This window comes from Globicephala melas, chromosome 20 (assembly GCF_963455315.2).
Source record: "Globicephala melas chromosome 20, mGloMel1.2, whole genome shotgun sequence".
NCBI classification, from domain to species: Eukaryota; Metazoa; Chordata; class Mammalia; order Artiodactyla; family Delphinidae; genus Globicephala; species Globicephala melas.
The window spans coordinates 40491604-40518110 of record NC_083333.1 but is presented as its reverse complement, the minus strand read 5'-3'; the positions used below and the strand labels follow the sequence as shown (position 1 = coordinate 40518110).

The window sequence follows — 26507 nt, the reverse complement described above, 5'->3', positions numbered from 1 at the left end:
GATAGCATCACCTCCAAACTCATGTCCATCTGGAACCTCAGAATGTGATCTTATTTGGAAATAGGGTCTTTGCTGATGTAATTAGTTAAGACGAGATCATACTGGACTAGGGTGGGCCCTAATCCAATGACTGGTGTCCTTATAAGAAGACCATGTGAAAGCACAGAGACACTGGGGAAAATGTGATGTGAAGTCGGAGGCAGAGACCGGAATGAGGCATCCACAAGCCAAGGATTGCCGGCAACGACCAGAAGCTAGAAGAGCGGAAGGAAACAGATTCCCCCCACCCAACCGTGCCCCCAGAAGGAACCAACCCTGCTGACACCTTGCTTCAAACTGCTGACCTCCAGAACTGTGAGAAAACACATCTCTGTTATTTTCAGCCACCCAGTTTGTGGTCATTTGTTATCACAGCCCTAGGAAGCTAACAACAAGGTAGTGACCGGGAGGGGACCCAAGGAGGGGCTTCTGGGGTGCTTGTGACACATTTCTTCATCTCAGCAGATCCAGACTGGAAAATCCGTGGCGCTCTACACATGTGATGTGTGCCTTTCCCTGTATGTATGGAATACACACGAGCAGGAATAATAATAGGCAGAAATCGCTCAACCCCTTGTCAGAGCCAGATTTGGAGTGGGATGGGGGGAGAAAAGTTCAGGACTGACCTTTGCTCTGTGGCTCTTCAGGGGCTCCACTGGCTGGAGTCGGGGATGGGGACACCAGCGTCCCATCCTGGGCCAGGGTTTGCGGCCTCTGCTTGCTCTTGGTGGCCTCGACAGCCTTGAGTTTTCTGGCGTGTTTGTGGCCTTTGTAGTGTGCTTCGGCCTGGTTCTGGGGAGGGGAGGGCATGGGGTCACCATTCATTGGCTGAATCCACCTGCCCCATCCATGAGCTGGCGCTGGGCAGGGGGCAGGTCAGAGGGAGGCACGGCTCCGGCCACGCAGGGGGCGCATCCTTGTCATCATCACAGCATGTGTGTGGCCCTGAGGTTTACAGAATGCATTCTCATACACGAGCTCCCAGGCAAGCAGCTCCTGGCTTCAAATTCTGCCTCAGCAGCTTATTAACTGTGCATCTTTGGGCAGGTCCCGTCACCTCTCTGAGCCTCAGTTTCCTCGCTCGTGAGCTCTGTGATGATAATACTGATTTCACAGAGTTGTGAGAATTAAAATGAGAACATGAATGATAAGGGCCTAGTACAAACAGTAGGTGCTCAGTGAATGTTAGTTCCCAACAGGTTTATAAATGCACAAGTGGAAAAACAGAACAGTCCCCACACTTTCGGGAATGTGCACCTCAGATCATTCAACCCTTTGTACATTTTCCCAACAAATAGTTATTGAACATTTGCTATGTGCCAGGCACTGTGCTGGGCCTGGTATGAAGAAGATAACGGTTCCTCCCTCAGAGTGAAGTCTCTCTGTCCATCACTTGCATGACTTACATAACCTGAAGGCCTGGAGGGACCCTCCAGATCTGGCCTGTCCACTAGAGGTCCCTTCTTGTTGCTCCCGAAAGTAGGAAAGACAGGCCCCCGTGGCCCCTCCCTGGGCACTCTCACCAGAGCAGGGAAGGTCCGCTCTCTAGGGGCGGGCCATGGTAGAAAGCATGCGGACTATGGGGTCAGCCAGGCCTGGGTTCAAATCCCAGCTCTACTTACCAGCTGTGTGGCCTCATGCAAGTCACTTAACCTCTCTGAGGCTGAGTTTCCTCATCTGAAAAGTGGGGCTGATGATAGCACCTCTATCCATCTCACAGATGTATCAAGAGAACTCATTAAGAGGATAGGCATGAACACATTCTGGAAACTCTCAGGTGCATTAAGAACTCAGCTCTGGACCGAGAGCCGATGGTGACCCCTGGGACCCGAAGTAGGGAAGGGCAGCCTTCTCTCTGGCAGAAGGGTCCAGGACACAGGAGAGAGGCACAGGGGAGGGAAATGAAATCCCAGGGGGATGGGATGGGACGGGGCAGAGGAATCTGGAGAGAGGAGAGGATGGGATGGATACAGAACCAGGAGGGGCTCTTCTGCAACGAAGGACAGAAAATACGGAGCCCAGTCCCTTTGCCACCCCTATTCCTCCAGGAAAGACCCCAGAAGCCCAGTCTCCAGCCCCCTCCCCAGCCTGTTTCCACTACTCCTTCTCACCGCTGAGTTGAACCTCAGGTGACAGATGTTACAGGAAATGAAAAGCTTCTTCTTCAGAGGGGAGGGAACCCCAAACGTGTGACTGATGACGGCCTTCTGGACCGGGTCCATCTGTGAAGGGGGTGGGAGTGCACAGTAACTTTGGGGTCAGCTCAGTAAGGGCGGGGGGCGGGCACTGCAAAATGCCAAAAACTAAGACTACGGAGGAGGGCAGTGACCAGCCCAGAGGAAGAAATTTCCCATGTCTGTGGATATTAGAGAAAAAGAAACAGCCTCTTCCCTGGCTGACCTTCCCTGTAGGCCTACGCTTCTGCTTAGAGGCAGGGGGATGGCCAGGATGACCTCCATGACCTTGCGGAACAGAACCATGCGCTGGCGATCACACTGGCATCTCTTGCCGCCCCTCTGGTCTCTTTTTTTTTCTCATTCGCAAGAGTCACAACTATCGGGACAGAGAGTTGGGGGCAGGCAGAAGCAGAGAAAGGAATTTGGAATTTCCTCTCCCATAACCCAGACTTGCGCTGGACCTGCGGGCTGGGGGACATAAGGCTTATCTTATCAGCTCTGCCATTGTCACCGGGTCTGGGAGGGAGAGGGACAGCCACGGCCCAGGGGCGGTGGGGGGCTGGGCGGGCGCAGCAGGGGCAGCAAATGGAAGCCAGAGGGGGGTTCCCCGAGTAGTAGGGTCGTTTCTCTGGCATATTAATTTGCGTGTTTTTTTCTTTTCCTTATTTTAAATAAATTTTTTTTCTTCTATCAAACCAAGCTTTTATGTTCCCTTTTCTCAGGGGCTAGGTTGTTGGGCCCAAAGCAGAAGCTGTCTGGAAGAAGAACTTTCCAAACCTTCCTGAGAGAGGAGAACAGAAACTTTGAGAGAAACTTCCCTGACAAGAGAAAGAGGCTCTAACTCCCACAGCACCCAGGGCGGGGGCGTGCAGAGGACAGAACTTCAGAGGAGAGTGGCCTGCAGGGCCCCCAGTAAGAGGACGACGGCGGGTTGACCCCCTCTTAGGGATTATGTGCCTGAACAGTGAGCATGTCAGCAAGTGACAGTGGGGACCGAAGACCAGAGGACCCTCCCCAAATGTCTCAGGCTCCATAGGACGTTTGCACAACCCCGGAGGGTGGGAAGGAAGGAGCTCCCAAGGGTGACTGAGACGGAATTTCCTACCATCTTGTCAGGATGGGGTGGGGCTCATCAATGATTATATTTGATTTTCCAAATTTTTTAAAAAAGGGGACGTACCTTATAGGTCATGTAGTGAAGTAAATTTCATATTTACACACATACACACATGGAAATACATGTTTCCGTGTATACAGACTAGTAGACAGACACACAGCGCATAAGCTTACAGGCAGTTACAAATTACAGAGACAAGTAGAAAAATACACACCAACATCCACACACTTACGGTCACCCAAACCACCAAAAACACACACTCAGAGGCCAGACACACACCAAACACATACACAGTCGACACCAAGACACAAAAAACTCAGATACACAGGCACATACACTAATTACAGACAACTACCCAGGCACAGAGTTTATAAACACACATGCACAAGCTCACACCCACGAACGACAAAGTCCTATAGAGACAAACTAAAACAGAAAGGCACACCCCAAGTGCACACAGACATCCCCATAGAGAAACTCAAGTGAAACCTGCAGTTCACAGGCCCCCCCAGGGCCCAGCAGTAGTTGCTGGGGGGAGGGGGTGATACCATCTTGGATCCCTGGCCTAAGTGGGAGCTGGGCCCCATTTCAGGAGCACTTGGTCACTCTGGTGACCAGCTTCTGAGAGCTGGGCCCTTGCAGCCCCCCTTCCCCTCCACCCCCACACTCGGCTGCATGCCCCCCACCCGCCAGCCCAGCCCGTACCGTGCTGAAGTTGGGGAAGAGACTGAGCGGGGTGGCACCATTGAAGTGGAAGGCGAGCAAGTGCTTGAAGTCCAGCGGGGGCTGCAGAGGCCTGGCGGGCAGGGGCAGGGAGGCCAGCAGGGGGCTGGGGGTGCTGGAGGCCGGGCCTGCTGCAGGAGGAAGAAGGGCAGGGTCTGAAACGGGGAGCCACGGGGCTCACTCCTCCCTCCGCAGCCAGAACACGAGGCTGATGGGCTTCTTGGGTGGAGAGAGAGAGCAGAAGCCCCTGTCTCCCTGTTCACAGAGTAGCACTGGCCGAGTCCAGGGCGAGGACAGCGCGTTTCTGTGCCTCTCCTCTCCACCACTGGGGAAGCAGAAGCAGGGAGTCCACAGTTCCAGGCTACCAGCCCAGAAGGATGACCACCACCCCACCCATAGGGGCAGCGTAACGACCTAAATGAAGCCCAGAGGGGAGTCAGGCCAAGGGAGTCAGGCCCCTGACACACACACCACCACGGAGACTGCACGATGCACTGGGTTTCCACTTTATTGCAAATTAAACCCAAACCCAGGAGGCCTGGGGAGAGGCCAGCCCCCTCCCCTCTCACTACCTACCCTGTCCAGATCCCCACATGGTTCACAGCAAGGGCTGACAGAGGGGATGGGAAACCCACTGGAACCTGAAAGGATGTGTTCCCCAGCTCTGGTGAGGCCCCAGCTGCTTCCTTCAGGAGGCAAAAAGCCCTCCGACATCCCTGTGCTGGGCCTGAGGCTGCATCTCGGAGTCAGCCAGTCCAGCACTGTGGCTTTACAGTCTTTGGTCTTAAAGGTCTGAGGCAGGGGCCCAGGTTCGATCCCTGGTCGGGCAACTGAGATCCCACAAGCCAAGCAGTGGGCGAGAAAAAAAAAATCTGCTGGGAATTCCCTGGCAGCCCGGTGGTTAGGACTCTGCGCCGAGGGCCCAGGTTCAATCTTTGGTCGAGGAACTAAAATCTAAAATCCTGGTGTGGCAAAAAAAAAAAAAAAAAAGTCTGAGGCAAGGGCAGGGGAAGGCTAGGAACTTAGAGAGCAACCAGATTTTGAGGAGAAAAAAATTAGAAATAAATTGAGTCCACCTGGGACTTTTTTGGACCCTGTCATTGCAAAACCAAAGTAAGTCCTTTTAGATTTCGTGTATTAACACTGTGAAAGATAGGATAGATTTATTTTACATTTATAGATGTGTATGTCGATATACACAGCCATATAGAGAAAAGCCTCAGGCAGCCTACTGGTGAGGAGGGCACCACCACTTCCCTTGAACTGTTAGCTTGTGCACAGAGAGGGTGCTGTGCTGTGTGTCAAAAACAAGGGTTGTCATCTGCTCTCCAGTCACATCTGAAGAGATGTTGCTAGAAGTGGGGGCCAACAGTCAAGGACCCAGTCTCCTCTCCTTCAACCCCTGAATTGCGCAGACCCTGTCTTCCTCCCTCCAACCAATAGCCCCTCAACTTTTCTAGGACCAAAACTTGGGCTGAGTTCAGAGGGAAAGGGGTGAGCTACTCTCACCAAACTCTGGAAAGGTCAGGAGTGATATTTAGGGTGCCCCAGACCCCAGCACCTCTGCCCACTGGCCCGAGCCCCGCCCCCGATCCAGCCCCTCCTCCACAGCCCACGGGGCTGGGTTAGTACTCAGCGTGGAGCAGAGCAAGCACGGGGAAGTTGGATGGGAGGCCACAGCTAGGAGGTCAGCTTGGGTGCAGCACAGTCAAGTCCGGCTTGGCCCTTAGAGAGCCTAGGGCCCCGGGTTAGCTGGACAGAGGAGAGGAGGCCGCCCTCACGTGAGCTGCGAGCCCAGGAGCCCCTCGCCCCACCCACTCTCTAGGAACTCCACCGCCAGCGCGAAGTCAAACTCGTGCAGCGGCGGCCCATCCACCGCGATCTTCACCGCGGGGCCGCCCCGGCCTTCCCCCGCCCCGCCCGGCCCCCACCACCGCAGCTCCCGGCTGCGGCCGACCTTGTCCAGGAGGCCGGCGCCCGCGGGCAGCGCCAAGGCCAGGGAGGCGAGGGCGGCGAAGTCAGGGAAGAGCTCGTGCAGTTCAGAGCGCGCGCACGCCAGCTTGGCGCACAGGGCCCGCGGGCCCAGCCGCCCCAGGCTGCACACCACGCGCTTGAAGAGCGCGAAGTCGCCCAGCGCCCGCTGGCACACCACGGCGGGGGCGAAGGCGCGCAACAGGACGCGCAGCGCCCCCTCGCCGTGCGCGCCCAGCTCCTCGGGTGCCTGCGGGTAGCGGCGGGGGTCGAAGATCGCCGCCAAGGCGGCCACGGCGTCCAGCGAGGGCCCGGGGTAGGAGTCCCGCAGCCCCCGCCGCATGGAGTCCAGGAAAGCCCCCCGCAGCCGCTCCAAGCCCTGGACCGCAGCCTCGGAGTAGCCCACCAGCTCCACACCGCGGTAGGTGCAGCGGCCGCGGCCCAAGTCAGGGCTGGAGGTTGCCAGTTCCTGCAGGAAGCCCTGGAGACGCGCCCCACCTGAGCTGCGCTGCGCTTGGAGGGAGGCTGCAGCTGCCGTCACCAGCGGTTGCAGCAAGGCCAAGTCCGGCTCTTCTGGCTGCAGGACAAGGGCGAGCTTCTGCACGGACGGCAGAGCATCCAGCAGGAGGTGGGTGAAGGCCACAAAGGTGAACTGGCGCAGGGCGAGGACCAGTGCCCTGGTTGTAGGTGAGGCTGGGGCAGAGGCCTCCAGCGTGGGCACCAGGCAAGGCCAAGCCTCAGCCACTGCTTCCACCACAGGCAGCAGGGAGGCCCAGGGCACTGGCCGTGGTCCTGCCAAGTCAATAGCTGCAAGGTCCAGTGCCGCCCGGAGCTCAGGGACCACGTGGGAACTGGGGCCACCATGGAGGCGGAATAGGGCATCCAGCACACTTTCATATTCACCTAGGTAGGCAGGGGGCTTGGGATCTGTCCGGCCGGGGAGGCAGTGCAGCTCCATGAGCAGTGGGCAGGCAGCCTGGAGCTGCGGGCCCACGCTCCCCAGGCGGTCACTGGGGAGGCTTGAGCTGAGCCAGGCCAGCTTGGATGCAGACACGCCGAAAGCCTGCAGAATGTCCAGGAGTTGGCCAGCAGTGGCCTCGCCTTCCTGTAGCTCCACACTGCCCAGGAAGGTGGTGGCAGGCTGGCCATCGCAGGGGGACACCGAAGTGGCAAACAAGGCCAGATTGTGGGACTCAGGCCAGTCCCTGGTCTCGTCCAACACCAGGCCCACATACGGGGATGCCTTCAGGCGTTGGCAGGCCTCTGTGTGCAAGACACTGGCAATGGCCACCTGGGACAGCCAGGGAAAGAAAGGGAGGGAGGACAGAGTTAGGCTTGTCCGGGGAAGGGGAGGCAGGCAGGGTGGGGTGATAGAAAGAGCACAGGCCTGGGGTCAGACTAACCCTAGCTTTGCCACTTACTGTGTGACCTTGGGCAAATCATTTCACCTCGCTGTTCATCTCTGTTTCCTCAGCTCTAAAGCCAGGCTGATACCTGCCCCCAAGCTCCTCAAAAGGTTGTTGTGACTCATATCTTAGTGCCCTGACCAGGGACTGAACCCGGGCCCTCATCAGTGAAAGTGTGGAGTCCTAACCACTGGACCGCCAGGGAATTCCCATCAATGTAATTTTGTGTTGTACTTATACGTGTAAAAATGCTTTAGGAACCATAAAGATTCTACAGCGTTTTGTGCGTGTGTGTTTTTCTACAGCATTGCCCCTGTCAGCCTTATTCCTGGGGTCTCCCTCTGCTCTGCTGCTCAGGGATTAACTGCTAGACACGTTGACTCCCTACCAGTTACAAAGGGCCCCAACTGTGTGCTGTTTGTCGTCTCTCTGGGCGATGAGATCCAACTCCCCCACCCCCTTACCAGCCCCCAGGACTCATACAGCCAGTGCCTAGGACAGAGCTGCAACATGCATGCCCCCAGGGGCCACATGGGTGATACTGACCTTGAAGTGGGCCAGGGATAAACCAAAGGGAATGGGGAAGCCCATGCCCTGCTCTCCAACTCCAGAACTTCATGCCCTGACTGCACAGGACCTAGCTTTTTAGTAGAAGTCACAAATCCACATTTTTATATGTAATCTCTTGGGGTTTTTTTGTTGTTGTTTTTTGTTTATCTTGGAGACTAATTTAAGTTTTCTTAAAAACTGTGAAAACCACCAAAACACATCTGTGGGCCAGTCGAGCTCCCAGGCCACCAGTTTGCAACCTCTGACCTAGGTAGTGAGGGGAGCGGACCTGAGCCCTTGAGGACAGGGCCTGGTCCGGCCTCTTCACTGTTGGGCACCCAGGAGCTGGCACCTGGTACGCCCTCAGTGAAGGCTCTGATGGGCGAAGGTGTGAATGAAGTGCTTTGGCTGCTGCCCGGGGGCCTGGCGTGCTGGTACCATGCCCAGATGGCTCGATGTTCTCCCTCCTCAGTCCCTCCCCCACAGCCCTGGCTGCCACCCACCTGCATGTCCCTCACCCTCCTAGGACTGTAGTAATCGCCGTGCTCCATGCCCAGCAGCGCCTGGCACAGGTTGAACCTCTGTAGCTCGAGCAGGGCAGAGCAGCGGTCGTCAGGCACGTCCTCCTTGGCCATGCAGTACACTGTGGTCAGCACGGCCACCTTGGCCGGGTTCGCTTCCACCTTGACACTCCTGAAGCTGGGGGTGGTCGCCAGGCCCGGACAGGTCCCTCCACCCTCAGCCTGGCCCTCAAAAGTGGGCCGGCCCCGGTTGACGGCCAGAGCCTGGCGGTGGGCCCCCGAGGTCACGTGGCGCAGCAGGGCATGGCGCTGGAAGTTGTCGGTGCCCACAGTGAAGGCGTTCTCCGCTTTGCCGTGCTTGTTCCGCACCAGGGCCTGGCGGCACTCTAGGCAAAACATCAACTTCCGCTCGTAGTCGAAGTCCAGCCAGGTGAACTCCTCTTTCCAGTGCTCGTTGAAGTAACGCTTGCACTTCTTATTGGAGTTGGAAGCCTCTCCGGCTGGTTTCTTCCCCGGGGGCACCATTCCTGCTCGAGGGGCAGGGCACCTCCAACCCCCACCCAGATGCTCTTGTCCCCCCAGCCTGCCCCGCACACCGAAGCACCTCCTTTGACAAGGGGAGTCGGTGGGGAGGCAGGAGGGGGGCAGCCCGCCAGGCTAATGGGGACCATCCATCTAACTTAGCCCGGAAAGTTTATTTCCACTCCGCTGGTGGGAGACTGGAGGTGAAAGAGACAAGGGAGAGGTGTTAGGCGTCCACTGGGGGTTCACACTGCCCACAGAGGACTCCCCGGGCGAGGGGTGGACTGGACCCAATGGGGAAGGGCTACTGGGAGTGGGCCATAAAGCGTTATCCAAAGTGGGTAGAGGTACGGGGTCTGCAGCCCCCTCTAAGGGTCTCCGTGTATCCAGGACAAGGCATGTCAGAACTCAGAGCTGGAAAGACCAGCACCATCAATGCAAACACACTGTATAATCTCGAGACAGCGCTGGTTCTCAGGGCTCACGAATAACTCAGGGCTGAATCCTGGCTCCTCGCCCGAAGGATAACTGGTACCATCAGGCCACAGTCATTTGTGTCAACAGAAGGAAGTTAGCACGAAGCTGAGCTCCCAGAGCCACAGGACTGAGGAATGGGATTTGTTTCCTCTGGAGCTCCCTTCCCTAAACACACGCGTGGGCACGCTCACACACACACCAGCTGTGTGGTTCTGGGAAGGGTAGCCCAGAAGCGGGGGCTGGGTTCCAGACTAAAGGCAGCCAGCTGGTTGCCTCTACCTCCCTCCCTCTACCACCACGCCAGGCGCGAGGCGAGGATGAGGAGTCCAGCTGATGGCCAAGACCTGCCACCTCTGCTTCCTCATTATCTCTCACACCTGCCCCTCCCCTCCACGGTTACTGAACTACCATTTACCGAGTGCGAACTGACTCAGGCCCTGTGCTAAGGACTGGGGTGACCCCATCAGGAGACCAAGATTACTCTTGCAACTACTCTCTGAGGATGCTATCATCCTCACTTTGGACAGGAGGAAACTGAAGCTCGGGAGCTTTAAGTGACTTGCCCGAGGTTCGCCAAGCAGTAAGTGGCTGAGGTGGAATTAGAACCCAAGTCCCCCTGACTCCACAGGCCATGCTGAGACCCTGGCCTGCACCGTCTCACCTGGATTACACAGCGGCTTCCGCCTCTGCCTTTGTTCCACCACATTCATACCTCACGTAACGGCCAGAGAGCAAGGCCACACACAGATCCCACTGTGTCACTGCCCTGCTTCCGCCTCTCTGGTGGTGTCCATTGCCTAAGTCTACATACCTCACCGTGAGCCAGCGAGACCCCCCCCCAGCCTCTGGACACCTCCAGAGCCTTCCCACTCCTGTCTGCTCAGCCAGCTCCAAAGGCTTCCCACGTCCCACACACGTTACTGTTATTTTCTGCTCCTGCCTCCATCCCCTGTGCCTGGAACTCCCTATCCCTCCTCTTTCCCTGGCTATTTCCCATTCATACCTGGAGAGCAGCTCAGGCATCCCCTCTGCCACCCTAATTCCCCCCGCCCCGAACCTGGGCTGGTACCTGTCCTCTATTCTCCCATAATTCCCCGTGGATGAGTCTTTGTAACACAATATGGTGAACGCAGGGATGCTCTATGTATCTCTGTACTTGGTTCCTGGAAGGTCAAGATCACATCTGTTCATTTTTGTACCTCTACGTCCCTGTACAGGACTGGGCACGCAGATGGCTCTCAGCAAAAGCTGGTTGTTTAAAAGAACGAAAGGATTATTTTGGCTATATGAAACAACTTCTTGCTTCTTTTTTTTTTTAAAGATTTTTTTTGATGTGGACTATTTTCAAAGTCTTCACTGAACTTGTTACAATATTGCTTCTGTTTCGGTTTTTTGGCCAGGAGGCATGCGGGATCCCAGCTCCCCTGACCAGGGATTGAACCTGCACCCCCGGAACTGGAAGGCGAAGTCCCAACCACTGGACCACCAGGGAAGTCCCAACAACTTCCTGTTTCTGAGGCTGTTGGTTTAGCTGATTCTAAACTCTGAGAAAGCAGTGACTGTCTTGCCCACCTGATATTACACCCAGCGCCCTGTGTGGAACCTGGCGCTTAGTAGGTAGGTAGAGTAAGGGCAGATGAGTAGAATTCCACGGGCAGCCCATTCAGTGTAAGGAGAAGCACTCCATGTTGCCAGAAGTGGGTGAACCTTGCTGGTCCTCTTCCCCTGGACTCTGAGTGGCAGTTGGTACTGCTCATCACACCCCCCTGAAACACACTTTTCTCTTGCCTTCCAGGACACCACAGCCCCTGGTTTTCCTTGCTCCCGTCAGCCACTCCTCTGATGTCATCTCATCCTCTTCTTCCCTATCTCAAACTGTCCCAAGAGCTCAGAACCATCTCTACAGGACCCTCCTCTGGGCACCACACCTTTCCATCCAACTGCCTTCCTGGCTTTTCTAAACAGATCTCTCCTGTATCTGTCCCTACAAAATATGCTCCTCTCCCAGGCTGCCCCGCTCAGGAAAACGGCCCTTTCTCCCACCCAGCTGCTCCGGCTGGAAAACTGCCCATCCAACCCGCACTCTCTTCCGCATCAGGACCTGGTCTGTCCACAGGTCCTGTTGATTCCACCTCTACGATCTACCTTTAACTCATCCCTTCTCTCCATGCCACTGCCACCATCCCTGTCCAGGCCACCATCATCTCTTGCTTGGACTACGGCAGTTGCTTCCCGATGGCACTCTGGGTCTCCACTCTTACCCCTGTCTGGGGTCAGAGACTCTCAGTAGCCAGAGGGGGCTTTTTAAAACATACAGCTTAAAATCCCTCCATGACTGCCCATTGCTCTGAGGCCAGCACCAGAATCCCTTTCAAGACCTACCAAATGCCCAGGCACTGCTGACCTCTCTGGGAGCCACTTGTGCCTCCCTTCCCTTCCAGCTACACTGGCCTTCTCTTCCTCCAGAGTGCCACAGTCCCATCGCCAGAACCTTTGCACATGCTGCGACTTCTTCCAGAATGTTCCCACCCTCCCTCCCAACACTTTGCCTAATCCAATTTCCCTCTGGTCTTAGCATAATGACGTCTTCAGGGGAGGCTTCTCTAATTATCCTTCCCCAGCAAGTCCCCTTATTTTCTGTCACTGCCCCGTTTGTTCCCTCCAGCGCACTCCCCAAAGTTTACAGATATGCTTATTTCTGTGTATTGCTTGCGCTCTTGCCGTCCGCCCCCCTCCCCTGGAAAATTCCCTGAGGGCAGGTAAGGTAATTTACTTGTTCCTCTCTGGACTCCAGAGAAGGGAACCACCGGCTGGCCCCCAGCAGGTGCTCCACAAAATTTGAGCAGTAAATGAATCAGGAAGCACAAGCTCTCAGGCAGAGAGAGCAATGGAGAGGACACCTGGGCACTTTTTGGGTGGCTAAAACAGCTGCCTTTGACGGCCTTTCCTCCTAAGATCCCGTGATTCTGTGACTTTGTCTAGCCCACCACCCAAAGGGTCTTAGAATGGAGAGGAGGTGCAAAGTCAAGGTGACACCCTTCTGGGTTTTTGAGAAAAGAACAAAACAGTAGGGAGGGAGGAGGCCTGGGAAGATGGAGATTCTGAAACTGTACTGTCCAATAGGGTAGCCACCAGCCACATGTGACTGTTTAAAATTAATCAGAATTTTAATTTTTTTTTTTTATGGTCGCACCACGTGGCTTGCAGGGATCTTAGTTCCCCGACCAGGGATCGAACCCACGCCCTCGGCAGTGGACGCGCAGAGTCCTAACCACTGGACCGCCTTGGAATTCCCCAGAATTTTAAATTTTTAAAAATTCAGTTCCTCAGCCACACGAGCCACACTTCAAGTTCTCAATAACCATGTGTGGCTAGTGGCTATTGTACTAGATGGCCCAGATAGAGAACATATACAGCAACCCAGAAAGTTCTACTGAACAGCGCGGCTCTAAAAGACCAGGCAAAAGCCATTGACATTCTCCTACCTCAACCTGAGGGAACCGGCTGGGTGGGGCGGGATGTAAGACGTGACTCTTGAGGGGCCCCTGGGGCGATGTGTGTTGGCCGGTGGTCCCCACTCCACCCCAGCACTTAAGCCTCAAACAGTGTCTATATGGCCCCAGGATGGGGGTCCCCAGTCCCCTCCCCAGGCTTCTTTGGGTCTCCTACTTTCGGGACCCCACAAGAGGAGTCCACGCTCCCGGCAGAGTAGGGGCAGGAGCCCCGTCCCCTGGCAGCCCATCCTCCCGGGGCCTGGATGCGGAGGGCTGGGGAACTTCCTCTGGGGGGCGCGTGGTGCAGGAGCTCTTCGATGGGCGCCGCCCGCGCCGTGCCGCCTCTCCCGCAGGACCCCCAGCCCCTGTGGCCGCCCCCTGCCTGGAGGTTCCTGGAGGGGGCGTCCCGCCCGGCCCCCTCCCCTCCCCGGCCCCCGCACGCACGCACTCACTGAGTCTCGGGAGCCACCATCTTGCGCGGTGGACGCTCTGGCCGCGGTCTCCTTGGGCTCCACTGAGCGACAGCAGCCACTAGCGGTTACCGGGGCGAAGAGGCGCCAGCGGCGGCGCGGGCCGGGGTCGCGGGCAGGGCGGCGGCGCCCCCGGGGGTCGGCCGGCCGCGCCCACCTGCCGCCGCTCTGGCCCGGCGCACCCTTAGCCCGGCGTCGCTCTCACCCTCCCCACCGCGTGCGCTGCAGCAGGAGCAGCTCAGGTTAGACCGCAGGAAGGATGCTCCCCGCCAGCGGGAGGGACAGTGGTCATTCATTCACCACAGGTATCCGTGGGTTCCTAGAGGAGCTCACAGGTGAGAGCGGACTGGTGAGAGCCAAACAGGCGGAGCGCTAGGGAGGCTACACTCTGGCAAATGCCCCGAGCGAGTGATGAACAAAATGCTTTGGGATCACAGAGGAGCAGGCGGGCAGCTGAAGGTCATCAGCCTGGAGAGCCAATTAGGTTTCACAAAAGGGTCAGTGAGATTTCACCAGGCAAAGGGCATTTCAGCAGTGGGAATGGCAGAGCCATTGGGAACCATCGTGAAGTTCAAAGTCGAGTGCAGGTTCTCAAAGCTCAAGGTAGAACAGAGGTATGGAAGCTCTACAGTGAATGCTGGGGATTTTGACCTTCCGGCCTTGTGGGGAACCTCAGGAGGCGGGTGAGCTAGAAAATCATGTGGATTGAACCTGGGCCCTCAGCAGTGAGAGCGCAGAGTCTTAACTGCTGGACCACCAGGGAATTCCCAGGAAATCAGTGTTTTAATCTAATGAGTTATTTGTAACAGGGATGACAAATGGGGTGGGTGGGAGGAGTGACCTCTTCCTAGAACGTTCAGATGCCCAGGAGACCCTCACCCCTGTGTGGGTTTCCCTGCAGGAGGAATGTGGGTGGTACCCCACCCTCCTAGACCTAGAAGCCTGCAGTGGAGCTCCAGTAATGACATCAAACTCTGAGGCCTTGGCAGCCCAGGACTTAGCCTCAGTTTCCTCACCTGTGAAGTGGAAATTACAGCTGGGTAAGGAGGAAGGGGCAGGACAGGAATGGGTCTGAGGACCAAATAAGATGCTGGGTGTGGAGGCTGTTTGCACAGGGGGTGCAGGGCACTTGGTGACCCAGTCTACCCTTCTGGTCAGCACAAAGTCACCCGGAAATGCCTTCCAGCCCCTGCACAACTGGGTACACTCTTCTCCCACTCAAGGCCTAAGGCACACGTTGAGATCAGGGCCTCTCCAGTGGTTGCTGGGAGCTCCCCGCAGCCCCCTTCACGCAGCGCTGCTCTGAGCCGCCCACCACCTGCCTCTGACATTCACTGTGAGCCCTGGCCCCCAGGGCCGCTGGGATGACGCACGAGTCATGACACATGCACACACGCGTGTGGCCACTTGGCTTGTGGGTGCGCTCAGATGAAGGGAGACACGGCAGCCCCCACCCGTCCCAAGATGGTACCACACAGCCTGACGGGTCTAGAATTCTGCACCCCAAAAACGGTCAGGTGTGTGTTGGGGGGTGTTCTCGGGTAGCATCTTGCAACAGAACAGCCACCCTGGCTAAGTGTCTCAGAGCAGTCCCTCCCCACCCCTGGCCAGGGGTCCACAGCCGGGACCCGGGGCTCATTGGATGGCTGCCTCAAGAGGGTGGGTTGCTACTCTGATCAAACAGGAATAAACCAGACGAAGTGACGGAGAAAAGGCCACCCCCAGGGGTCCAACAGAGCCTAGGGCAGGGGCGCAGAGCAGGTGTCTCATGAAATAACATCACCCTGCCTGCCATCCAAGGGAGAGAATCCGGGGAAACTACGTCCTGCTGTTTTGCCATCACTGGGAAAGATACACACGGAAGAGCACAGGGACACACACCCTGAGGTCCACAGGCATCCACACAGATAGTGACAGGGACAGACACCAAGGCACACACACACATCTCCCTATGGTGAGACCGTCGATGCACACTGATGTGTGTACATACGGAGGTGGTACCCACGCAGAGACAGACAGATACCCCTGCTGGCCAAGGGGCGGGCACAGAGGCCACGCATGAGCATGCGTGAACACACAGACAGGCAAGAGCAACAAAGACACACTCAGATCATATATACCCAGAGGGACAGACACACGAGGACACGCAGACCCCTACAGACGCACATACGGACAATACAGAACAACAGGCATGCAGTGGCACACAACATCACAAAGAGGTGCACGTGCACAAACATCCATATACAGAAACACACACACACCCTTACAAAATTAAATGCATCTGACACACACACAAGCTCATGTAGCCAAACCCAGAGTCCCCCTCCCACCCCCGCCTCGAGCCATAGGGGCAGATGGTAGGGTCCTCCCCAAGGCAGACATGCACACGCACATGCGCGCGTGCGCGCGCGCGCGCACACACACACACACACACACACACACACACACACACACACACACACACACACACACACACACACACACACACACACACACACACACACACACACACACACACACACACACACACACACACACACACCTCTCAAATAGTAAAGTTGCCGTTTCTATCACAGATAAAACCAAAACTCTGAAGAAAGGGAGTCCAGGAGGGAGAGAGCGCCAAAGGCAGGGAATGAGAGGTTGAACCAAGCCCCCAGCTTGCTCACTCCCCGCTAGGATTAGGATTCCTCCCCACATTCCCCAGCGCCCCCAAACCACCCTGGGCTGGCCAGCACTGTGGAGGCGTTGATGTTCCAGACTCCCGCCCTCCCTGCACCTGAGGAAGACCCCCGAGCCCAGTCACAAGAGGAACTCTGCTCCCAGCCCCATGGCCTCCAGCCCTTGCCCTTGTGGAAGGAGATCCCCCACATCCTTAAAGGGTAACGGCTGTTTCCCTCAGAAAGGACCAGGCAAGCCCTGTGTGGGGAGGTGAGCCCGGAGACCACGAGCGAAGCACGGGGGGCATTGATGTGGACCCCAGCGCGGTGGCTGGACCTCAGCGGGCGCCTGGCTCTCTCCTCTGCTGCATTAACAACTGCCTCTAACCCCCGACCCCTGCTCCTCCAGGCAGCCCCTTAGAGGCAGCTGAAGGTGTGATTTGATACAAGGAACCTTTGTAGCGGCTCCTCGGATGATGCACACCTGCCCCAGAGCGCAGCAGCCTCATTCCTGCAGTCTGGACCTCCAGATTCCCGACCATTCCTGCCACCCCGGCCCCACCTTTGCTCCCGGCCAGAGTGGGGGCTCCCCCTGCCCATCCTTGAACTTGGGAAAAGGTACCAAGAGTCAGCTGGCTACTGGAGCCTCTAAACAGACGACTCTGGGGGGGCCGACAACAGGAGGAAAAGAATAGGGCAGGGGAGAGGGGAGAGGGGAGAGGCCCACTCTCGGCTGGAAGCCCCCGCCCCAACCCCCCAGCTCAGGCGTCCTCAGCACTCACCCAAGAGCATTCTCTGCCTTTGGAGGAACCGCTGAGCGCAGAGTGAGAAGCGAATGAGACCCAGCCGGAGAGCGACAGAGGGAAGGGGTGGGGGAGTGGAGGGACAGGAGGGGAGGGTGCGAGGGAGGGGCTCCTGCTTCTGCTGGGAAGCCACGGTTACCGGGCCCTGTCTCCCCTCTCCAGGAAGGCGCTGCCTGTTCCCTGGTTTCCCCATCCCAACCACCGGTGGAAAGAACAGGGCGCTTCTTCCCCGAAGGTATGGGGACAGGGGGAGGGTGTCCGGGGACCTAGTGCCTCTTATACTGAAGCGAAGAGTTGACCCTGCCCACAGAGGCCTCCAGGACAGGAGGTGCTTCCAGCCCCTTCTCTGCCTGCCAGAAAATTCTTCTTGTGAACTTTGAAGCCCTGCCTCAGGGCTTGCTGCCGCAGGGGCCCCGTTCTCCTATCTAGCCTTACTTATCCTCTGCCCCCATCCCCTTTTTTTTGTTTTTGTTTTTTTTTATGGTACGCGGGCCTCTCACTGTTGTGGCCTCTCCCGTTGTGGAGCACAGGCTCTGGACGCGCAGGCTTAGCGGTCATGGCTCACAGGCCCAGCCGCTCTGCGGCATGTGGGATCTTCCCGGACCCGGGCACAAACCCGCGTCCCCTGCATCGGCAGGCGGACTCTCAACCACTGCGCCACCAGGGAAGCCCCCCCATCCCCTTTTATTTACCTCCTTTTGCTGCAGGGGAAACCGAGGCTCAGAGAGGGGGAAGCGAGCGCACGTGGCTTGCAGTTCAGTACCTGGACTGCCGGACCTGCTACCTGGGCAATGCCAGGAAGCGGGGAAGGGGTGTTCATCTGATCACCTAGAACTTCTGACGCGCCTCATCTGCCCGCACCCTTCCCTCCCACCCATCTTTTCTCTTCTGATTTGGCTTCTTCCTCCCCCTCCTCTTCCTGAAACCTGCGGGCTCCTAACTCACCTGAGCACCTGGTGCCGGGAGGGGGGTGGAATGCGGGAGAGGAGACAGCCCAGCCACAGCTGGATCCAGTCTCGCATTCCAAGCCCGGGTCCCAGCGCTAGCCCCCCACCCCCCCAGCATCCTGTCTCCACCAGACAATAACCCGTAATCTCTGGAGTAGCCGGTTCTCAAGCTGCAAAGAAGGTCTGGGGAGGGGGTGGCGGCAGCAGCCCCTGAAAACAGGTTTGTTAGGAAGAGGCTCTGTGGGAGGAAGGACTTGCTGGTGTGGGGAGAGGAAGGAAACTCAAGCCCAGAGCTAATTAACCCACCCAGAGACACAGACGGAACCTTTGTCTTCTGCGGGGGCAGGGATCTGAGCTAAGCCCCCTAATTTCCACCCAGACAGCTTTGCCTTTCCTGGTGGCCCCTGGGGGGAGGTGCTAATGGTCAGGTTCACATCTGTGAGGGGTTGCTGTCCAGGGAGAGTGAGGGCACCGCCATCACCGGCCACTTAAGGAGAACCGCAGGAGGCACTGGTTAGACCCCAAGAACTTCTTAGTGGCCTTGCGGGAGCCAAGGTGAAACAGGCATGCAGAGGCCTCGGGATGGGTTGGGAGGGGTGCTGAGGAGGAACTGGAAACCCAGGGAGATACTGAAGCCACGGGGGGACAGGCTGGAGGGCTTCCGGGGCCTCCTGATGGGACTGAAATTAATCCATCTGCGGGGAGTGGAGGGAGAGGAGCTCATCAAGCCAGTGACTCAGGGGTGACCCAAGCTCAAGGCCTTTGATCTCTGGGGCTCAGAATGCAGCCGGAGGCTTCTGCAGTCAAGACTAGGAGAGGAGGTGGAGGGGCTGCTTAGAACGGGATCTAGGAGAGGTCTGAGGGCGCAGGGCCGGGGACAGCCTCCATCTGCCACTCTGATGCCTTCCCGTCCCCAAAGGCACAGGGGTGTCTGGTACAGCTGCAGCCAACTTTGCCCTGAAATCCAATATAGTCTGACTCCATCTCTGCTTTCTTGTCCCCGTTAGTGTCTGCCCTGTGCTCCCCATCCGAGTCCCGTCTGGCCATTTCGGTAAGCCAGAGCTTAAGTCATTTTTGAAATCTCCTTCTCTCCCCGCTGGTGTCATGTTGCAATGGTGGGGAACAGGGGATGCGCCCTAAATTGGGCAGCTGGGTCAGTCCTGCCAAGAGACAGGGGGAGGAACCAGTTGGAGTTAGAAGGCTCCCCTCCCTGTCCCGAGCCAGCCTAAGCAGAGCGGGAGATGGCTGGCATCTCCCCATTGTTCAGTTGAGGACATCAAGGCAGGGGTTCTGAGCACTTGAACTGCCTGTCACGGGAGCTGGTCTGCCTGCGCTGGGCCATCCCTCCTCCCCATTCCTGAAACATTAAGGCTCTATCTCTCTTAAGGTATGCTGCTCTCCTCAGCAGCAAGGTGGGGAAGGCACGTGAGGGACAGGATTCAGAGTCAGAGATGCTGGGATCTGAACCTCGCTGTGGCCTCAGGCCTGTTGCTTACACTCTCTGAGTTCTAGTATCTTAGTTTCTAAAGTGAGGGCTGAATGCCAGTCAGCTACGCCCGGGGATGGCTGGGTGAGGAGGGAATGCTGTGCTGCTTGTGGAAGTGCTTTGCAAACAGTTCATCTCCTAAGTACATGCTCATTGGCCCTGGGGGTAGGTCACAGCTCTTTCCCCAAGGTCCAGGTCCAGGTGTCCGTCCCCCAAGCCCGGTGCTGGCCCAACATCTACACTAGAGGTTGGAGGTAGGAGGGTTGAGGCAGCAAACCTTTCTCTCTACAGATGTTCAAGAACTACCTAAAATTGTTTAGGGGTACGCGCACGCACGTGTGTGTGTGTGTGTGTGTGTGTGTGTGTGTGTGTGTGTGATGGTCAGTAGGGTCATTGAGTTCAGCCACATTGAGGCGGAGGTTCCTGGTGCCCACACCTCCCATGGGGGGCAGGTAGGGTGAAAGATGGCTCATTCCTGAGGGACGAAAGGGTCTGCTGTGTGGGAGACAGATCGGGAGGAGGGCAGGTGGGGGAATGACCTGGAGGAGGGGCCGGGGAAGGGTGCGGTTCCTGCTGTTTCCCCTTCCTAGGTGTTCCAGGCTGACTCATGGTGGGCAGCTGGGTGAGGCTGAGTAAGGAGGCCTCTGACACAGGCATTGGTGAGGAAGCTGAGAGAGGGGACAGCCGCCCCCCATATCTCCCTCCCACAGATGGCCTCAGGGACAGGATCCTCCAGACAGGATCCCGCCTCACTGCCCGTGACGGCCTGTCACTGTGCAAGGCGCCAGCCCCCCCAGACCCCTAATCAGAGTGACAGCCCCAGGAGGCCTCCCAGAAAGGGAGCCTCGAAGGGGCATGACTGGGCCGTCACCCCCACCACTTCAGCACCCTCTCAGGGAAGGGGCGGCCCTCCTGGCTGCCACAGGACTGAGATCTCAGGTGTCCAGGAACAAAGCCCTGCGTTCAGGGCTCCTCACACTTTGCCTCAAGCTGCCTGAAAGTAGACGTGACTCTCTCCATTTCCGGAGGGTGCCCCAGTCAGCCGTGCCCTCAGGGCTCTCTGCTCTGGTCCAGCCTCCTTGAGAGGACTTCCGCATGACTGAGGTCCCCACTCCCTCACCCCTGGGGAAAGTTGCTAGCATTGGGCTGCCTCTCCCACCCCCAACTCCCAGAGGGCCAAGGAGACAGGAGAGTCCATGGAGGGGGTGGTTTGCTGGGGGGTCATGACCTGAAGTAGGGTCAAAGATAAGCAGGCCAAGGGACTTCCCTGGCAGTCCAGTGGTTAAGACTCCGTGGTTCCAATGCAGGGGGCACGGGTTTGATCCCTGGTCAGGGAACTATGATCCCACGTGCCTCTTGGTGTGGCCAAAAAAAAAGATAACCAGGCCAATGGAACACAGGTTCTCCGCTGGAGCCCCGGGATTCCAGGGCTCCCAGAAATCTGAGGATGCAACATCCTCGCTCTAGTCACAGATCACCCCCCGGCCCACCATGCTCCCACAGTGCCGCTCACTCCTCTTAGCATGGTGGTGGGGGATGGTCTGGCCCCGTGGCTGTCTTTCCCTCCAGACCGTGAATGCCCAGCACTGCTCAGTACAGAATCCCGGCATCCTGCACGGGGCCAGCGCAGGGCTGGAAGGCTGGTGATGCAGGACAGGTGACTGGAGGGCCAATGACTTACGAGGTGTTGTTTAACAATCTTGGGAGGGAGTACCAGGCATCGTGTCTCCTGGTGACCCCCCAAACCTACCCTGTACTCGGGGGATAAGGACTGTGAGAAAAGGGAAGCCAAGTGAAGGGGGACCCCATCCCTCTGGGCAGCCTGTCTGTGGCCACCAGTGTCTAGTGCTGCGGTCCTTTTCCTCACACCCCACCTGCTCTCTCCACACTGGGATGGTGGGTGGGGGAGAGAAGGAAGGACCACTGCCTGGAAGGAAGGCCTGAAAAGCCAGCGTTAGAGGGGAGCAGGGGTGGGACCAAGTCCTCTGGTCACAGGAATGGCCTTCCCCACCCACCCTTGCCTCCCTCTCAGCGCCCCCTTTCCGATAACGGAACTGTCCACACAGCATCCCCTAAGCCAGAGTCATCCTTGGCACCTCCTTCCCCTTGGCCCCACATCCTGTCAGTCACCAAGTCCTGCAGAAAAAACCCCGGAATCTGGTTCCACCATCCTTCCCCCTTCCTTCTCATGTACCCGCGAGACTCACCCTTCCCCCTCACCAGAGACGTCTAAAAACACTAACTACTCCGCTCAAAACACTTCAGCGATGCCTGTCACCTTCAGGACGAAGGCCAGATGCCCAGCCTGGCTTTGAGGACTTTACAGGCAGCCCCTGCTCACCTCCTGCCACGCCAGCCACTTGCCCAGCCCAGCACCACCTGCTGTCCCTGCAAAGCTATGGCCTCAGGCCTGGGTGCATTTGCTCTAGCTCAGGGGTCCCCAACCCCCGGGCCGCAGACTGGTATTGGTCCGTGGCCTGTTAGCAACCAGGCCGCACAGCAGGAGGTGAGCAGTGGGCTAGTGAATGAAGCTTCCTCTATATTTACAGCCGCTCCCCATTGCTCGCATTACCACCTGAGCTCCGCCTCCTGTCAGATCAGCGGCAGCGCATTAGATTCTCATAGGAGCGCGAAGCCTACTGTGAAGTGCACGCGCGAGGGATCTAGGCTGTGGGCTCCTTATGAGAATCTAATGCCTGATGACCTGGGGGGGAGCTGAGGCGGTGATGCTAGCGCTGGGGAGCGGCTGCAAATACAGATCATCATTAGCAGAGAGGTCTGACTGCACAGAGACCACAATAAATCAACTGCCTGCAGACTCATATCAAAACCCTATCCGTGGGGGGCTTCCCTGGTGGCGCAGTGGTTGAGAATCTGCCTGCCAATGCAAGGGACACAGGTTCGAGCCCTGGCCTGGGAAGATCCCACATGCCACGGAGCAACTAAGCCCGTGTGCCACAACTACTGAGCCTGAGCTCTAGAGCCCGCAAGCCACAACTACTTAGCCCGCGTGCCACAACTACTGAAGCCTGCGCACCTAGAGCCTGTGCTCCACAACAAGAGAAGCCACGACAATGAGAAGCCCATGTGCTGCAACGAAGAGTAGCCCCCGCTCACCGCAACTAGAGAAAGCCCGCACACAGCAACAAAGACCCAACACAGCCAAAATAAATATATTTTTTTTAAAAAAACAAAACCCTAGCAGTAAGTGGCAAGTGAAAACAAGCTCAGGGATCCCACTAATTCTGCATTATGGTGAGTTGTGTAATTATTTCATTATATATCGCAATGTAATAATAATAGAAATAAAGTGCACAATAAATGTAATGCACTTGAATCATTCCAAAACCATTCCCCCACCCCCCCAGTCTGTGGAAAAATTGTCTTCCACGAAACCGGTCCCTGGTGCCAAAAAGGTTGGGGACCACTGCTCTAGCTGCTGTAGCTGTCTCCCTGCCTGGGCGACAAGAGCCAACAAGATCCACCTTCAGTGTCACTTCTCTGAAGCGTTCCCTGACTTATGTCAATTCACCTCTCCCTCCCACTTCTCAAAGGAGCCCATCCCCACATCTATGAAGCCTGCTGTTATCTTGGACAAACTTGTCTGCATGTAGTTATCTAGACAGTTCTTTCCTAACAGGCAGCTCTGTTGCCTTTTAAAAAGACAAATTCCCAGACAAATGCTGTATGTTCTCACTTACATGCAGATTCTAAAAAACCGGAACTCATAGACATAGAAGAGAGTAGAGTGGTGGTTGCCAGGGGCTGGTGGTGGGGGAAATGGGGACATGTGGGTCAAAGGGTACAAAGTCCCAGCTGTAAGATAACTACGATCCAGGGATCTAATGCACAGCATGGTGGCTGTGATTAGCAGAACTGCCTTATACGCTTGAAAGTTGTTAAGGAAGTAAATCTTAACTGTTATCTGTACACATACACTCAGAATTATGTGAGGGGATGGAGGTGTTAACTAACCTTACTGTGGTAATCATTTCGCAATATATACATGTATCAAATCATCACACTGTACCCCTTAAATTTACATTTGTTATATGTCAGTAATATCTCAATAAAGAAAAATACAAAAAAATAAAAAATACTACAAGGTCCTACTGTATAGCACAGGGAAATATACTCAATATTCAATATTTTGTAACAACCTAAAAGGGAAAAGAATCTGAAAAAGAACATATATATATATGTATATATATATATATGAATCACTGTGCTGTACCCCTGAAACTAACACAACATTGTAAATCAACTCTACTTCGATAGAAAAACAATAAAAATAAAAATATGAATACCCCCAATCAGCAGCTTGCACATAGTAAGCTGTCTGTAAGTATTTGATGAATTAATGAATGAATTTTGAACACACACGCACACTCCAGAAACATCCATACAGTTGAATATGCCCTTATTCAGAGTCACATCCTGGGGTCCAGCCCCAAGTGCTCAGGTGGGGAAGATGGTACCAGCCATTAGAGCATTCCCTGCTTTGCTTATTCAGTGACCTCTGCGAGGTCCCTTCTCCTCTGACCCCTGTTCCGAAGCTCACTGCAGCCCCCCTCCTTCGGGAGGCCTTTCGTGGTAACCCCAGGTAGAATCGCCCTTTCTCCTTTGTACCCCTGGGGTCATGTCCCATGTAGCACCCACAACACTCATCTGCTCATTTCGTATCTGTCTCAGCCTAAAAGACAGTTTCAGTCTTGGGGGCCGTGGCGGGAGGAGCAAGACTGGAACGTCTCCAGGCCCCAGCACAGTGTGGGGAGCACAGAGGGCATCCCATAAACACTCACCCAAACAACAGGCAGCCCTCAAGAGGTCAGAGTGCAGCCCTCTGGCAAAGCTACCAACCTGGGCTGCAGCGTGTGTGTGCAGGACATGCTTCTGGTGGCCGCCCCCAGGAACCAGGCAGAAGTTCCGGCCCTTCCTGCCTCTCACGCTAGGCCTGGTTCATAACCTGTTTCCCCTGCCGGCCAGCAGCCTGCTGCCCCTGGTTTCTCCCATGACTCCCATGTGCCTGTCAGCTGGAATCATACTCACGAATCCATTCACCCACTTCGCCCAGAAATCTGCCTTGCAGCCAGCGGCCCTCTTGCAGCCCAACCTCTGCAGAGTCATGCCAGCCAGGGAGAGGCCGAAATCCTGGCCAGGAGTCCAGTGGCCAAAGGGAGAGGGGCTTCTCCCCGCTCTTCCCCTGACCACCTCTCAGCCCTTAGCCGGAGTGTCGTGTACTTCGCTGACCCTGGCCTTCAGAGACCAGAGCAGGAGCCCGGGATGCCCCGTAGGTGAGGCCCTTATCTGGAAAACTATCTGCCAGGGGGCTCCTGGCTGGAGAAATGCTGCTTAGGGGGCCTGGTCCTAAAAGACCCCACAGGGAGAGCCCCAGATCCCGAGGAGGCCTCAGACCTCAGGCCCTGAGAGACCCCATAGAGGGCTGTCCGGATGCAAAAAAACTTGATGGCATCTGGGGAACTTCAGACTCTAAGACCCCATGGAGGGTACCCCAGACCAAAAGACCCCACAGAGAGAGGCCACAGACCCAGAGCCCCTCACAGGGGCCCAGAACCAAATCTGTGGGAGCAGCGCCCCTCCACACTGACCTGGCCCCAGGGGCGTCTTTCCCAAGCTGAGCTGCCGCAGGCGCCTCTGGTGGGCCCGCCCCCCACAGTGCACCTGGGCCTGGGCTGCCGAGTTCAGCTGGATGTTGCAGACGTCGCAGAGGGTGTACGACGGCCGTTTTCTTTCCCGCTTGGGTTTAGGTGGTTCTGGAGGCCGAGGGGGGCACTCAGCAGCTGCAGATCCTCCGGGGGGCTCCTTCTCACCCGGGGGAGATGGGCTCAGTGGCCGCTTCATACCTGGGCAGATCGGGAGACAAGTAAACAAAGGCGAGTGCAATGAATACACAGAAGGAGCAAGAGGGCTTGGGGACCCAGATGCCTGTGCCCCATATCCCAGCTGAAATTCCCTGGCCTTCTGAAAGCCGCAACCCGAGGATGGCAAAAGGGAGCAGAAGGGGGGCTGTTTTAAACAAAGCAGCAGTAAAATGCAGGGGTATCTGCAAGAGTGTCAGAAATGGCCACACACTGGGGGGCCGACACCTGAGGGCTCAGAGCAAAGCGCTCAGAGGGAGAGCGGGGCTCTCAGAAAGCAGGCGACGTGGAGGGAGAGCCAGCAGAGAGGCTACTGGAGACACTAGCCTGGCCCAAGGCAGGCCAGGCGCTGACAGTGCTGGGACAGGCAGGCCTGTGGTGCCTGCTGGAGATGCAGGAGCTGCCCGCCAGAGGATGACTGCAGAAACCCAACCACCTCGTGCCCAGTGCCGGTGACATTCACAAACGGTGACAGTGCGTGAAGCCATCCCCACCCCTGCCCCGCGTGGCTCCCGATGCCCCCTGCTGTTAGGGCAACAGTTGGTGTTTACACACACACACACACGCACGCACGCGGCGCACGCACGCACGCGGCGCACGCGCTGGGCCCTGCAGAGCATGCGCATCGCCCCTCCAGGCCCCTCCCCTTCTCCTTTCCCACTCACTTCTCTGAACCTTTCCCACCCACCGGACCTTTCTGCCTCTAACTGGCTCTATTCTGCCCCATGACCTTCCTCAGACTGAACTGGGTTGATTTTCACTTTCCTCCTGAATCTGTGTGCATGCTTCCTGCCTCTGCTTCAGATTGGGTATTTCCCGAGGGCAGGCCTGGTGTCCCCCTCACCAGGACAGAGAATTCCTGAGGTCAGGGACTGTGTCTCTCGCTCAGAGTTGGGGAGCCCCAAGGCTAGGGCCTGAGTGAGAAGTGACAGAGCCCATTTCTCTTGTATGGGCTGAATTATGTCTGGTGACCCCCACCCTGCCCCCCTCCCCACAAATTCATACGTTGAAGTCCTAACTCCTAGTATCTCACAATGTGATTGGATTTGGAGAGAGGGTCTTTAAAGAGGTAATTAAGTTAAGATGAGGTCATTAGGGTGGTCCCTAATCCAATATGGCTGTTGTCCTTATAAGAAGAGGAAATTTGGGGAATTCCCTGGCAGTCCATTGGTTAGGCCTCCATGTTCTCACTGCCGAGGGCCCGGGTTAGATCCCTGGTTGGGGAATTAAGATCCCACAAGCCATGTGGCACGGCCAAAAAAAAAA

General features: G+C 56.6%; 1 protein-coding gene across 11 annotated transcripts in view; it reads right to left on the bottom strand.

Annotated features, from left to right (window-relative positions):
• Positions 1–26507, bottom strand: part of LOC115843647 (zinc finger protein 385C) — a 57904-nt gene that overhangs the window by 6386 nt on the left and 25011 nt on the right. For 5 of the 11 annotated variants that reach the window (XM_060291317.1, XM_070044543.1, XM_070044545.1 and 2 more), the window contains 4 exons: positions 24972–25226; positions 4039–4187; positions 2151–2261; positions 666–831 (listed from right to left, as the gene is read on the bottom strand). In XM_060291317.1, the coding sequence (XP_060147300.1) occupies positions 666–831; positions 2151–2261; positions 4039–4187; positions 24972–25224 (679 nt within the window). In that variant the 5' untranslated portion in view covers positions 25225–25226. Of the gene's footprint in view, positions 1–665; positions 832–2150; positions 2262–4038; positions 4188–6525; positions 7319–8485; positions 12013–13448; positions 13589–24971; positions 25227–26507 lie in introns of those variants that run through there. The other 6 variants (XM_060291315.1, XM_060291313.1, XM_070044542.1 and 3 more) reach the window with 4 other exon arrangements.